General features: G+C 56.3%; 2 protein-coding genes across 2 annotated transcripts in view; both read right to left on the bottom strand.

Moving 5' to 3' along the window:
• The window catches only part of GATA4 (GATA binding protein 4), a 73,869-nt gene that overhangs the window by 45,246 nt on the left and 14,556 nt on the right, over positions 1-14,067 (bottom strand). The window lies entirely within an intron of this gene.
• On the bottom strand, positions 203-5,921 carry LOC103593367 (skin secretory protein xP2-like). The gene is made up of 3 exons (XM_008576327.1): positions 5,869-5,921; positions 3,965-4,209; positions 203-500 (listed from the first exon to the last, which is right to left on the bottom strand). The coding sequence occupies exons 1-3, from the start codon at positions 5,919-5,921 to the stop codon at positions 271-273; spliced, it is 528 nt and encodes a 175-aa protein (XP_008574549.1). The 3' UTR covers positions 203-270.

Below are 14,067 nucleotides of genomic sequence, written 5' to 3'. Positions count from 1 at the left end.
GGGACGCGGCGCCCGCGCCGTGCATGAAGGCGCCCGGGCCGCCCGCCTCGTAGGCCCCGGGCGGGGCGCCGTGGTTGGCGGCCATGGCCAGGCTCTGGTACATCGCAACGCGCGCTCTGGGCGTGGAGTCGTCCTTCTCCGTCGAGGGTCGAGGAGCGACGCGCGGGGACAACTCAGACGACAGGAACAAAGTACGTGAGAGGGGCTGGCACGTACACGAAGACCAAAAATCGAAGGGAAAAAGCCGAATCGCTCAAAAATATGTGCGTATTAAATCCAGCACTGGGCAAAAGACTTCAGCTCCTGTTTGCGCAGGAAAATCCTGAACAGACTCCGGCGGTTCCGGACAGTGGTGAAGGAGGAGGTCTGCAGCGCCCACGTGGCGCGGATGCAGGGCACGGGCCTTCGGGTGGCCCGCGGCCGCGACGCACGGTCGGTAGGCTCGTTCCAGGGCCGCCCAGGGCAGGCGGGCTCCTTCCGTCCTCGCTGCGGCCGCAGTTCTGCAGAGGAACGACAAAAGGGGACAGGGAGGTTCATCCTGGAGCGTTCAGAGCCCGCGTCCCCGCGCTTGCTTGCTTCTCCCGCCCTGCAGACGAGATAGGTACCACTGCGGCACGCGGCGGCTGGGCCTTTGTTTTGCCCAGGCCGTGGGGTCAGGCTGCCCGAGGCCAACCTGGGGAGGGGCGCCCTGGGGACATGGGGCCTCCCGGTTCCTGAGCGTGCAGCACTGGTTGTGGTCTAGGTCAATTATTTTTGTATTGCTTGCCAGGAAGAGCTTTGATTATACCGTATTCTTCAAGCACATTTCTGCCACAATATTTTATACATCCAAGGGTTTTTCATCGAGTTCCTGGGACCCAAGAAATCTCCCTCATCTCCTCTGTTCCCTGCCTCTCCCCAAGTATTCCTGGCTAAGAAAGAACTTTAGATTGCCTGTGGGAGGCAAAGAGAAACTTTATAAAAACCAGCAACCCTAGAAAGTTTTGTTTGTAATATATATTTTTTTAAACCAGAGGTAGAGTCTAAATGTTTATAAGTGAGCAGCAGTGTCTGCTAAGTCTCGTAAAAAGGACTGTAAAACTCCTTCTCCGTGCACATACCACGTGGACCTCAGATCGGACAAGCAACTTGTTTCCTGCAAACAAGTGCAGACTGCATATCGGGACCAGAAGAGTGAGAGGAAGGTACACGATCCCTTTACAGAAAGACTCCCTGGACCATTCTAATTCATTGAACAGGTTATTCTTGTAGAATCATGGGCCCCCCCATATGCGGAATCAGAACACCAATGAGACTGCTTGGAGAAAGAACACTTTTATATGCTCTCTAGCATCCTGTGTTTTGAGATTACTAGGTAATTGTTCCGGCAAAATAAGAGCTCCGCTTTTTGAGGAACCTGCTATGTTCCAGGTCCTTTTCTCTACAACTCCACTAAGTAAAGGTGTCTCTCCCCGTTTTAAAAAAGAGAGAACTGAAGTGTCAGAAAGTTTTGAAACTTGTCTAAGATCAAAGTGCACTAGAGGGCATGAGGGGGAAGGGACAGGATCTGTAGGGCTCCAAGGGTTTGAGACTGTCCACTACACCCCCACTTTCTCCTTAAGAGGCAGCTACTCCTAACAGTGGTTTCTTTTTCATTGCATTCTATTCTTACAAGGATATTAACTGAACTATATAATAAATCCAGCTCTGCCACTTACTGAATGCATAGCTTTAGACAATTTTACTTAGCCTCTCTGTGCCTCAGTTTCCTCATCTGCAAAATGCAAATATTAAAGGTACCTATCTAGTAGTCATATGAGGATTAGAAATTAATATAGGTAAAACACTTATAACAGAGTCTTATTAAACTGTTACAACAGGCACAAAGAAAGTTCTATATAACTGTTGGCTATTATTATTATTATTATTAAAGGTTTTTAATGTACCTTAAGAAAGTACCTCAGATGTAATATGTACAATAATAAACCATCATCTTTATTACTGTAAAAATTCTGGATATGGAATCTTTAATATACACTATATAATGCTTTTCACCGTTTTTGCAACATCACTAGTAATAATAATGGAATTAATAGCATTGTAGGACGTGGTCACATGGTAACTCCTAAATGGTTTTTTTTTTTTTTCAAAATACACAATAAAATATTGGTTTAGTAAACATTTCTTTTCAGCAAGTTTGGTTAAAGAATGAATACAAAAAATTTGACCTGAGGTCACCAACTTTTCCCTTTATAAATAAAGTCAAAAAATTAATCTCTCTTAGCAGTCTCTGGGCTTCAATAAGTAAATACAATATCCAGTATTTAATTTTTAAACCAAGTAGCTGACCTATTTCATTGTATTTTCTGTAATACACCGCTCCTGCAGTTCTAAAAGATAATGTTAGTTTTCTTTTATCACATAACTGCAGGAAAGGAAGAGATTTAGAATTTTGTAACCCAATTTCCAGTATACCTACAGGTGCTGACTTGCAAGCTTTAAAATGAAAACGCTAAAAATGTGACAAAGCTAACACTTGCCTTTATTACGTTCTCTGCCTTTTCAAATGGCTGACCACATTACCTCGGAGCTGGATTACTGGAACAATGCAAGGTGGTGAAATTATCCCCCTATACCTTTCTGAAAAGACAAGAAATTATTCCCTTAAAACGACTCATGCTTGTTTCTGCAATTGAGCCTCCGTCCAGCCGTCCGCAGAGGGGGCCGAGCGCCTGGCAGGAAAGGTCTGGCCCAGCTCTCCCTCGCCTTGGATCACCATCCCAGTTCACCCCAAATTCGCAGACCGACAGGAAATACTTTCTCCTTTCAGGATTTAGCTCCGGCCCTTTCCCGATCTACTTCTGAGAGGGGAGGCCTGAGAGCGCCGAGCGTTCGCGTCCATCCTCGGGTGGCTCCCGCCCTCGCCCTCCGCCTGCTGCGCAGGATACTGTCACGCGAACTCACGCCAGCGGCAGCAATGAAGCGGCCTCGGCGGCGACGAGGAGACGCAGAAGTGTGGGGGCACCACCCCGACACCTTCGGTGGGAACTTTCTTCCTCTAAGAGCCCGAAACTCGCTCCTGGCTGCCTCCTTTCCTAGGCCTTCCAGACCTCGGCGGCGCGGGCTGAACTGCCCGGGACTTGCACCCGCCGCGCTCCGTCTCCACTCTCTTCCCCCAGCCGAGAGGCCCTCCTCCCCGCAGCCCACCACCCGGGCGTCCCCTTCTCCCCGGGGTGATCCCCGCCCCCAGCCCAAAGCCCAACGACATAATATCGTGGACCCGGGAGGCTAGCCGTGGTCGGCGGAGGGACGTCACTGCCACCCGCCCGGTTCCGGTCCTCGGCCAGGTTCACCCAGAAGCAATGTGGGCGGGTGGGGCCGTCGGCCTCGTGAGGACCCCAATCAGGAAGGCGAGGAGGCTGGCCAGAAGGAACACGAAGGGTCCGGCCGCTCGGCAGCCGTCCCCGACCACGGGGCGCCTCCCAGGGCCCTAAGTCCCCGCTGCGCTGCCCCCCACCGCCACTCGGCGTCCCCACAGTGGCCCGTGCGCGGCGCCCCCGTCTTCACCCCTCCGTGCGCGAGCTGCGGTGCGGCCTGTCCTGGCCGGTGGGTCGGGCTGGTTCACGTGGCCGCCATCCCCACCCACGCGCCGGCCTGCGAGGTGCAAGCGGGGGCTGGGGGGCTGGAGGCTCTGCGCGCGGAAGCGGGACTGGAAGCGTCCGAGTTCACGCAAAAAGAATACAAACGCACTTGGAACATCCCTCTCCGCTTCGCTCCCAAATCTTACTTCGATTTAAAGACGTTGCTAAGCCAAAGTCACAAACAACAGGGCAGCCTCTGGCCCACCGGGAGGCGTGGGGAGCGACCAGCGTCTCCTTCCCACCACCCGCTGCCTCTCCGCTCCCGGGCAGGCCAGCAAGCGACGAGGAGCCCCGAGCTCCGGGGACCGCGGGGAAGAGGGAGCGGGGGGAAAAAAAAGCCCTACCTGCCGAGGCGCCCGGAGCTGCGGCGGCGGCGGAGCCTCTCGCGGCCACTGTGCTGGCCGCGCCGAGTCCTCCAGCTCGCAGCGCCGTCCCCTCGCCCTGCGCTCCGCTCGCGGGCGCTGAGTGGCCCGCGCGGTCACGTGCGGGGGCGGGGGCGGGGGCGCGCAGCCCGGCTGCACCTCCGCCGGGCGCCGAGCTGCGGGGCTGTTCCAAAGCTCCCCCAGCAGGCAAAGTCCAGGCCCAGGACCTTCGCGGAAAACGCCACTGTGCTATCGCCAGGGCGCGGGGCCGCCGCCGCCGCCCAGCCCGAGGTCGATTCCTTCTGCCGTTTTGCCCAGGGCCAGCCTTATTAATGAGTCCCCTCTCCCCCCACCCCCACCGGGGGTCCTCGTCCAGCTGCGGTAGGCGGGGGGCGGGACTCTGTCTGAGGGACTGTCCGGCTGGAGGGAAAGGTGACCTCTCGGGCTTGCCTCCCGACCTCGTGTGGAGCAATGGATCACCCGGGGTGCCCAGTTGGTCGCAGGTTTCCGGGCAAGAGAAGAGGGGATCCTCCCAGCCTCGGACTCTGGGGAAGTTCAAAAGACCCCAAATCCTGGACTGGTCCCTAAAATTAAAGTGCGGAGAACGAAGCCTCCCTTTTGCCTTTCCAGACGGCAATGCGCCGAGGGCCCCGGCCCCAGGCCTCACGTTTACGTGTTAGTGCAAAACGTGCATCCCTTCCCTGCGACGCTTCCCGCCTCCCGCGGCCTCTTCCCCTCTGATCTTTCCCTCTGTCTCTGCAGACTGCGGCGGCCGCTGCCCCAATCCGAGGGACGAGGCGGGAGCTGGGAGTGTCCGGCAGTCTAAGGGCTTCTCCTTGGTGACGGTTCTACCAGGGGCTGCGGTCTCCTCCCTGAAGTGGGGGCGGGGAGGGTGTCAGGCCTAAGTTTGGAGTCGGCGGCGTCAGTGCCTGGAGGCCCCAGCGCAGCAGGGCTGCGAGAGCGGGAGAGTCCCTCCGACAGGTCTAAAGGTTAATAGAGCAATCACAGGGCCCTATTACCGCGTAAAAATAACCCATCGATTACCACAGCCTTCAGCCCCAGATAACAGCCGGCCGGTGGCTCTCACGCTTTCGGTTAAACTTTTTTTTTTTTTTTTAAGGCTGTGTTTCTCTCCAAGAGCACAGGTTTCCCATACCAGATGGGAGGGATCTCGGGAGGGGGCCGAAACACCACCCTGCAAGAAACCTGTGCTGCTCCGAAAGAAGGCTAGGGGCGACAGCCGCTTCCGCAGCTGGAAGCCGGTCGTGGATTCCCGGCCCGCGCGCGGGCAACCCGGGCACCGAGGATGAGGCTAGGACGCGGGGCTGATTGCAAGGAAACTCCCCATGGGATCCCGTCCAACTCCTGGGGATTCTCAGGAAAATCCCGGAGGAAGAGCTGAGCGCGGCTGCGCGGGGAATTCTCTTTACCGAACGATAGGGTCGGAGATCCAGAGGGACCAGAGCACAGGAGAGGAAACTGAGGCCGCTTGGGGAGCCCAGCAGCGGAGGGCCTGCGCGCGGCCGGACGTAGAGACACCCCCACCCCAGCTGTGCTTGAGTGCGCCCCTCCGCGCGAGAGACGGGGGGCGGCCTGCTTAGGGGCCTTTCTCCTGCTTCCCCCAACTCCAGCCTCTGAAGAGTTTGGCGCCGCGGATCCAAGGCCTGGGAACTTGAGAGGGAGGGGTCCTGGGGGGTCCCCGAGGCCGGCGCTGGGGAGAAGCCGTCTTGCGGGCACAACCGGATCAGAGCAAGTACGGGTGCAGCGGAGAGAAGGGTACGGAGAGAAGCACAGAGCTGGGACCTGCGTCTGGGGCCTGCCAGAGCTTCCCCGAGAATTGAAAATCTTGGGTTGGGCGAGAGCGGGAAGCTGCCCGGGCCTCTCACCCGCGGGGATTCGTGGCTCTGGCGATGCCCAGGGTCCCCGAGCTGCCTCCCATGCGCGACCTTCAGAGGGGGAAAGGGCTGAGCCTGCTGACCAGGCAGTGGATTTTGTTAGCAACAAGCCAGGGGCTCAGCGTATGGCCGAGCAGCCATCTGAGATTCCTCCCCGTGACCAAGGACCCAGGCCGCAGTCACGCGGGCTTCGTCCCCGAGTGCGGGATGCGCCGCAGCGCGAGGTGCGGGCCCTGCGGGCTTCATCAGCACCGCCGCCCCCCCTCCCTTCTCCTCCTCCCCTTCCCCCCTCCCCCACCCTTCTCCGTCCCTCCCTCTCCCCCGACTCCTTCCCCTCCTCCTCGAACTTCGATCTCCTCGTCTGTACACTGGCGGGGGCGATAACAGACTCTGCCTTACGTGGCTGCTTTGAGACCCTTGGATGGAACAGCTGCTTGCTAAGCGCTTGCTAACAACGAACCCCGGATTCCCCAGACCGCTGCTCCTTGCCAGGCCCCTTAACCCTTGCCAGCGTCCCATCCCATGCCCCCCTCTGGCGCTCTCCTAGTGGGCTGAAACCTGGGACCCCGTGGCCCGGGAATATCCTGCCGCTGGAAGGCGCCTGGGTCAGGGAAATTTGTGTCTGTTTCCTTTGGCTTTTATCTCTGGGCCCAACCCCCCAACTTTGGGGCAAGGGGTGCGTGGCAAGCAGCCTGCTCTTGGGGGTGTTTTGTTTTCCCTCCTCCTTCCCTCCCTCGGGCTGGGCGGGAGCCCTGCAACCCCGCGCGTTGCCAGGAGCGGGGAGCATTTCAAGGCCTCGCCGGGCCGCCGGCTGGAGGAGGTTTATCGCTGACTTTCTACGTTCCCAGGCTTCTCCCTCGCTCAGGAGGCCGCTGGGAAAGGGGAGCGGGGGGCTGGGTGCTCTGAGGTCCGGACTCTCGGCTATTTTTAAGGAGGATGTCGCTGGACTGGCCTGGGGAGGGGAGCCCGACCTCGCTCACGTCCACTTCCCGCTTTCCTTTCCCATAGTCTGTGGGGAGAATTTAACACAGAACGTCTCTGACCTCTTTTTACTAAGGGCCTGGATCTAATAACCCAGCGTCACGTTGTGAGATTTTAGACAAATAAGCATTACTTAGACGTACTGTACTCTTAAAACTTGCGTTCTCCTCTTCCTTCAAGGCTGCTGGGACTCGAGCCTGTCCGTACCCTAGTAGAGAGGAAAGTGTAGGCTGAACAGGGTGTACAGGAGAATCTGAACTCTACCTCCCTCGAAAAAGTACAAATAAGCGGCGGACGCTGGAATTTACGGGGAGACCAGCCAGGGTCCCCGGTGGCACCCGCGCGAGTTTGCTCAAAACCCAGCGCGACTTCGGGGGCCACAATCTTGAGTTCCCGCGGACGGAGGCCAGTCGGCCCCAAGCGGGGATCAGCTTCCGTGGCTGCCGCACCCGGAAGAAGCGACGCCTGAACAAACCCGGGGCCCCCGAGGTCGCAGAGAGAGAACCAGAGACCAGGCCGCGGAAGTCAAGCCTTGTCCCGTGGAGCGAAGTCCTCGGAGACGTAGACCTGCTTCTGAGGACCAGGGCGCAGGGGCTCCCGGACAGATACGCACTGCGACCCGCGAGGAACGAATGCCGGGTCCTGTCCCCACGAGGTCTTCGAATTCCCCGGCGGGGCCTGGGGGCCGCGGGCAAGATTCTCCTTCCCTCGGTGACACTCGGCCCTCACCCGCACGGCCCCCTGCACGAGCCCCCGCGGGCGGAGCGCGACGAACCGAGGTGCGGAGCAGGGCTGGTCCCTGCTGATGGAGAAAAGAACTAAGTAGGCGGCGAGGCCACGCGGGCTTACCTTCCTTCCCTCCCCAAGCGCGGTGCCTCCGACACCCGGGATTCTTGGGGACTGGGGGTGCACATGGGACCCTCGCCCCGTTCCACCGGGAAGCGAGCTCTGCAGCCCCGGTTCTTTGGTCTCCACTAGGAGACGCGAGGAGACGAGGGAGCTGCGCTTTTGATCATCTGCTTTTAAAAACACTATTCGGTGTTTCAAAGCGAAGCCACCTCCGCACAGGCCGCAGATGCTTCCCGGAGCTTCCGGCCCGTGGACCGGAGTGTGTGGCGCGCCCCTCGTATTTTACAGTCACTTCTGGGCTACAGAACACTCTGAGATACATTTTTTTCCTGGGAAACAGTAACATTGCTACGCTAGAGGGAGGAAAAGACGCTACGGTCCTCCTCTTACAAGCGGGCCACGGCACCCACAGAAACTACAGTTCTCCTCCGCGGTGGCAGAGCCGGTGCCGAGGCCGCAGGTCTGGATCCAGATTCCCGAGCCTTGGCTCTTTTTTCCATTCTGTTTAATAAGGCTTTCTACCGTGAAATACATTTTTTTAAAACCGTCATTTTACTTCTTAAAAATTTCTAAATTTTTTCCTTTAATCAACATGTCTGATACTTGAAAATTAAAATCAATGTAAAATAAAGCAGTTCGTGTCTCATAATCGAACAGCCCGTGGGAAGGGAAAGAAACACGAAAAGGAGCCTGAGCGTCTTCGCTGAGTTCGGGAAGGATGCCAGAGCCTTTCTGAGTGGGGAGGGTGCTCCCAGGTCCGGGGCAGCTGAGGCCGGGACTGAAACCCCGGTCCTGGCGCCGCAAGTCCGGGCGGCCCCCGGCGGGTCAGCGAGCCCTGAGCGCGGGGCGCGCTGTGGCCAAGCTGACGTCGTCCTGTATGCCCCCGTCCTGTTCCCAACCTGGCTCCTCTCCCCCTACTCGGCGAAGGACCTCGTGAAAGCAGCAGCAGCCGGAGCTACCGACACCCCTGCCCCGTCTGCGCTGGTCCGGTTTCCAGCCTGCAGGCTCTCTGAGCTGTCGGAAAGGGCCTTTCTCTTGGGGACCAACGCCACCACCTCCGAGATCTCTCTCGGTGACGTGGGCCCCAATTCTTTAACTTGTGGGTCCTTCCTCTTCCCCAGCTGGGGACTTTTGAAGTCCCAGGGCTGAGAGCTCTGAACCTAGAGCAAGAGCACAGCTAACATTGTTCTTGGATGACATAAAATGTTCACTTGCTTTATTCACAGGCCTTTTTTGTTCCCTGAAGTTAAAAACTCGTTTATCTGTGGTTGCTGCCCACAACCCACACCCCAACCCCACCTCCCCCGACTCACACCCCAGAGGGAAGCTCTTTGAGGACAGCAACCCTGCTGGCACAGAGTACAGCAGGTGCTCAGTAAGTGCTGAATGACTGAAATTACAAAAAAAGTTGCCAACAGCATCCCTCAAGGTTGTCTGGAGATGGAGAATGAAACACTCCCCTCAAAGTGCCCTACACACAGGTGCGCCACCATTTCTCAGAGTAGGATTCCACGGAGGGAGTGGCTCAGTCCGGGTCGCACACGTCCCTACCGCGCGGGTTCATGTGCCAGCTCAGCCCTGCTGCCACCCCCCACAAATCGCCGGCCAAAATCTACGTTGCCCCTGAGGAAATCCCCGAGTCCCTGGGCCCCGGGGTCCGCAGGAAGAAGGGATTTCCAGCCGCGCCGCCGGGATTTTGGAAGTCGAGTTCGGCTGGGCAACCAGGCTAAGGCGCCGGGCAGGGGCGACCGGAGAGGGAGGCGGACAGGGAGGCCAGGTTCACCGTCTCCACGGCGCGGAGGGCGCAGACCCGTAAATCCTGGAAGGACCGAGGGACTGAGTCAGACATCAGGACAGAGGAAAAACGGAGGGGGTGGGGAACAGAAACAAGAGGAGGAAGAGAAAAGGGGGAAACAGAGGAAAGAGCAGAGACCGGGACAGAGAGAAGAGAAAATACTGGAGAAGAACAGTGAGTGAAACAGACCTGAGAAAGCCGGAAAGAAATGGGGACCCACTTGTTCTATGTTTACTGAGCACCTACTCTGTGCCAGCAGCATTAGAGATGCGGGTGTTCGGCATGGAACAAATAGAGAAAAATTCTGTACCCGAGAGCTTGCATTTTATAGGAGAAAGACAGTATATCAGTCGAACATATAGTGTTAAATGGTGAAAAGTGTTAAGGAAAAAAGAAAGCAGGTAACGGACAGACAGAGAGAGCCAAGAGGAACAGAGACCAGAGACCTAGAAAGAACGAGGCACAGGCCCTGGGAGAGAAGGCAGCTAGGAGGGGTCAAGAGACAGCGAAGGAGACTCAGACAGAGACCAGAACTCCCAGGGAGACAGAGCCACAGAGCAAGGGTCCGGGGCCGGGTGGAAGGAAAGGGGACCACACAGGGACGAGGTCAACCCAGAGTCAAGGGTTCCACCAGCCCAGCTCCCTGGGAAGGGCCACCAGCAGCTGGAGCCTGCCAGTAGCCGAGACGACGCGCACACCAAGGATCTGGTGGCCCCTAGAGACCCGGCGTTCAGCGCCAGCTTGGGCCGTTTCCGCACAGCCGCTCCCTCCCCGCCCCGAGGTGGCTGGGACGCCGCACCGGGCCCGGCCCCCTTCCTTTTGCTGCGGAGCCCGAGGTGACTCGAGTTAGGGAAGACGCCCAGGCAGGCGCCGCGACCTGGCGCGGCTGGCGAGAGACCGGAAAGTGTCGAGGAAGCGCGAAGCCCAAGTGCGAAAACAGCCCCTCGCCCTGCAGAGCCTCTCGCCAGGGTCCGCCAGGGTCCGCGCGAGGGGGCGAGGGCGCGCTGCGGGGGGCTGCGCTCCTGCACGTAGGTGAGCACCCGCTCCGGACAGGCCGGCGTTTCTCTGTCAGTGGACAGTAGTGTGTCCTCACACGGCCATCCCAGCCCTTAGAGAGGGGCTGCCCTCTTCCAAACACCCACCGGCCGAGCTTGGAGGTGTACATCGTTTGGGAATAACTGGTTTCCTGCAACAATAGAAGGAAGAAAGGAGAGGCACGGAGCGTGGACTAGCTAGACCATCCTCTTTTTTTGTCAAAAGGATATTTACTGTATTCTGATCAGGGCGAATAAAAAGCCGGGAAGATTCTCGCGCCCCATTTCTTGTTTCTTGCGCTGGCTCCGGTTTCTCCCGGGGAAGCCTGTGCCTGTGTGTGTGATGGAAGGACAAGGCAGCCGCCTGTGAGTCTCACTCCTTCTAGCCCTGCTCCCTCCTCCGCAGAGGTGCTAATGAACAGCGAATTGCCAAGGGCAAGGAACCAAAGGGAGAAAATCTGAGAAATGGAATCATTGGCACCTGGATAAAGGGGAGTTGGCAGGATCTCACCTATGAAAGTGCGGAGTTACCCGAGTTTCTGCGGGCGTCGTCGCCTCCCCTCCCTGCTTCACACCACCTTGCCACAGGGATGGGGGGCCTCTCCCCAGGGGGCAGAGCCCACTCTCCTCCACAGTCTTTGGAGGTGGCCAGTTCCAGTTGTCCACACTCTCCTTGAGGAGCGGGTAGGGCGGGAGGGCTCAGAACAGGTAGAGTGATCAGTTTCCCAATTACTATGTGAGTAATTTGTCTTTACCCCACTTCAAAAGCTCTGAATTCATGGTCTCTCTCCCTCTCCACACACACACACACACACACACACACACACACCCATATGCCACTTTTTTCAGGGACTGCAACATCCTCACCCCCATTCTTTGAAGATGGCCTGGCAAATTGTCTATTTGCAATATGCCTCCTCCGGATAAGAACACGTAAATATAAGTTGTGTTTTAGTGTATAGAAGAGTACTGCTGATATCTCCAAAACCTACAATTTTATTCATAATTACCCCAAATTGGAAACCACACGGAAGATCCTCAAATGGGGAATAGATAAACAAATTGAGGTACATGCTTACAATGGAATATTACTTGGCACCAAAAAGGAATGAACTGCAATACAGCCAACGCCATGAATGAATCTCAAAGTCATTCAACTCCGTGAAAGAAGGCTCGAAAGACTATATACAAGAGTATCCATTTATACAACATTCTTAAAAGGGCAAAACCACAGGGACTGAAAACAGATCGGAGGTTTCCCGGGGCAGGGAATTGGGGGTAGGATTGACTAAAAGGCAGAGGGGAAAATTTGGGGGGGCTATTGGGACTATTCTAATATCTTTATTGTGGCGGTGGTTACCCGATCTGTGTGTTTGTCAAAATTCATAAAACTGTACACTAAGAGGAGTGGATTTACTGTATATACAACTACACTTCAATAAATCTGACCTCAAAAAAAGCAGGGGACAAAAAGAGATCTGCTGGGACAGGATAAGACTCTTCAGCCCCCATTCTCCCCACCGCCGTCCTCATCTTTAGCGAGACGACCCATCCCTGACACCTGCTTGACTCCCACCAAAAGCACTTCAGAAGAGTGATTTATACACAAAAGAAAGCCTTTCATTTCTTTTTAAAGAGTCCAGTTTCTAAGGCTGATCCTCCCCATTGCTCATCCTTGGTCCATCCCAGGTACAGCTCCAGTGCCGATCTGTAGCACACATGACACTAATGCACAAGCACATGTACATGCGTGTTGCGTGGCAAGCTGTGGGGAGATGCTGGTGGAGTGCGGGTTATGCTGCTATTACACCCTGAGCATCCTGGAGCCGGACAGCAGAAGCCCAGGAATTGCTAAGTCACTTTGAGCAACTGCCACTCCCCAGGAAACCTGCTGGTTGCCTTGGAGAGGGTGGCGGGGAGCAGGGACCCCCAGTCACTCTGCAGAGACTGGCTTTCGTCCAGCTCGTCCCATATGGCAAGTTTTTCTTGCCAAGGCCTGGGCAAGAAAGAGGAATGAGTTTGCCTCTGAGAGCAGGACTGTATTCCTGAATGGACTAAGGGAAAAGCATCTGGCAAAATGTGGCTTTCCTGTACAAATCATATTCAACCCCATCAACAGTTCTGCAGAATAAGTTGCTCTGGCTCCAGTGGGTAAAGGGTAACAGGAAGAAAGCGTGCTCTGTTCCAGTTAAAACCACACTTAGTACCTGCATTTACAGAAATTATAGTCTAGTGACATCACATGGGAGCACAGAAGCCACTGAGTACTTGGGCTACGGGATGGCTTTGCTACTTCTCTTCAGTAAAATGTGTGTGTGTGTGTGTGTGTGTGTGAGAGAGAGAGAGAGAGAGAGAGAGAGAGAGATTCTACCTCTTCCCAGAATTGTTGACAACATTGTTTCTAACTCCAGTCAAACCTCTGTGGTAATGGAAGAAAAATGAATGTTAATATTAACAGACACCCATTGGTCTCAGGTTTTAATTTCATCCTTTACACTTGAATTAAAAAACCAGCATCAACACTAAGAAAACACCATCGACAAAAACACACAAAATATTGTTTCCTCTTAGAAGTTAAACAAACGGTTTGGCTTTGCTGATTTCTCTGACACTCCGTCCCCACCTTAGAGAGCTTGCTAATTAAGCAGCAGAGGGACCAAAAGGTGGGAAGCGAAGGAAGGGAGTGAATAGGTCGTAGGACTCCAAACCAGGAGAGCGTGGCCGCCCAGCAATATTCTGGAGAAGAAGAGAGGCAGAGAAACGTCCCCTGGGGGTCATGCCAGCTCTGACCTCACACCGCCCCCAGCAAGCCCTCGGGTAAATCAGGAGAAACGGGGGTGAGGGGCTCAGTCTCCTTCTTATGAAATGGGATTGGACTCCATGGTCTTGAGTTCTTTCAGCCTCGATGTCCTCTGAACCTGAGTTATTCAAATTCCCTTCAAGCGTTGCAGTTCAAATAGCAAACGTTTACTGAATGCTTACTATGTGACAGGCCCCATGCGAACTTCGGAGGTACTAGGACAAACACGAGTTTCCACCTTCAGAGTGTTCAGACCCAGGAGGAGGAGTCCTGCGGTCGGGAGCTGGAGCGAGCGCTGGAGCAGGCACATCCGTGAAGGGAAGCCACGCCACCTCCTCGGGGACAGGCCAGGCGGGACGGGAGGTAACTGGACTCAGAAGCTGTTACTCTTTAATGTGTAGGCGTCCCCTCCCGTTTTCCTCCTGGACATACCTTCTCTCTCCCGACCTCAACACACTCGAACACCAGGCGGCGGCCCGAGCTGGGGCGGGAGCCGCGCGCGCTGCACCTGCGACGCGCTGGGCCACAGGAGTGACTCGTTTCACACACGTGGTGCCGAGCTCCCCTGGGCCGGGTCTGCCCGGTGGCCCGGGTCCGGAGAAGCGGGCTCCAGTCGAGTTCCCGCCACCACGCCGTCCAGCGGCCTCGGGAACGCCGCCGGTCCCCAGTCTCCCCGCCTGTAGAATGGACGGCGTGGGCCGGGTGTCGTCTCAGCGCCCTCGCGGCGCGCA

The sequence above is a fragment of the Galeopterus variegatus genome, unplaced genomic scaffold (genome assembly GCF_000696425.1).
Source record: "Galeopterus variegatus unplaced genomic scaffold, G_variegatus-3.0.2 Scaffold1327, whole genome shotgun sequence".
Lineage (NCBI taxonomy): Eukaryota > Metazoa > Chordata > Mammalia > Dermoptera > Cynocephalidae > Galeopterus > Galeopterus variegatus.
Note: the sequence above shows the minus strand (reverse complement) of the source record. Positions and strands in the feature narration are given on the sequence as shown.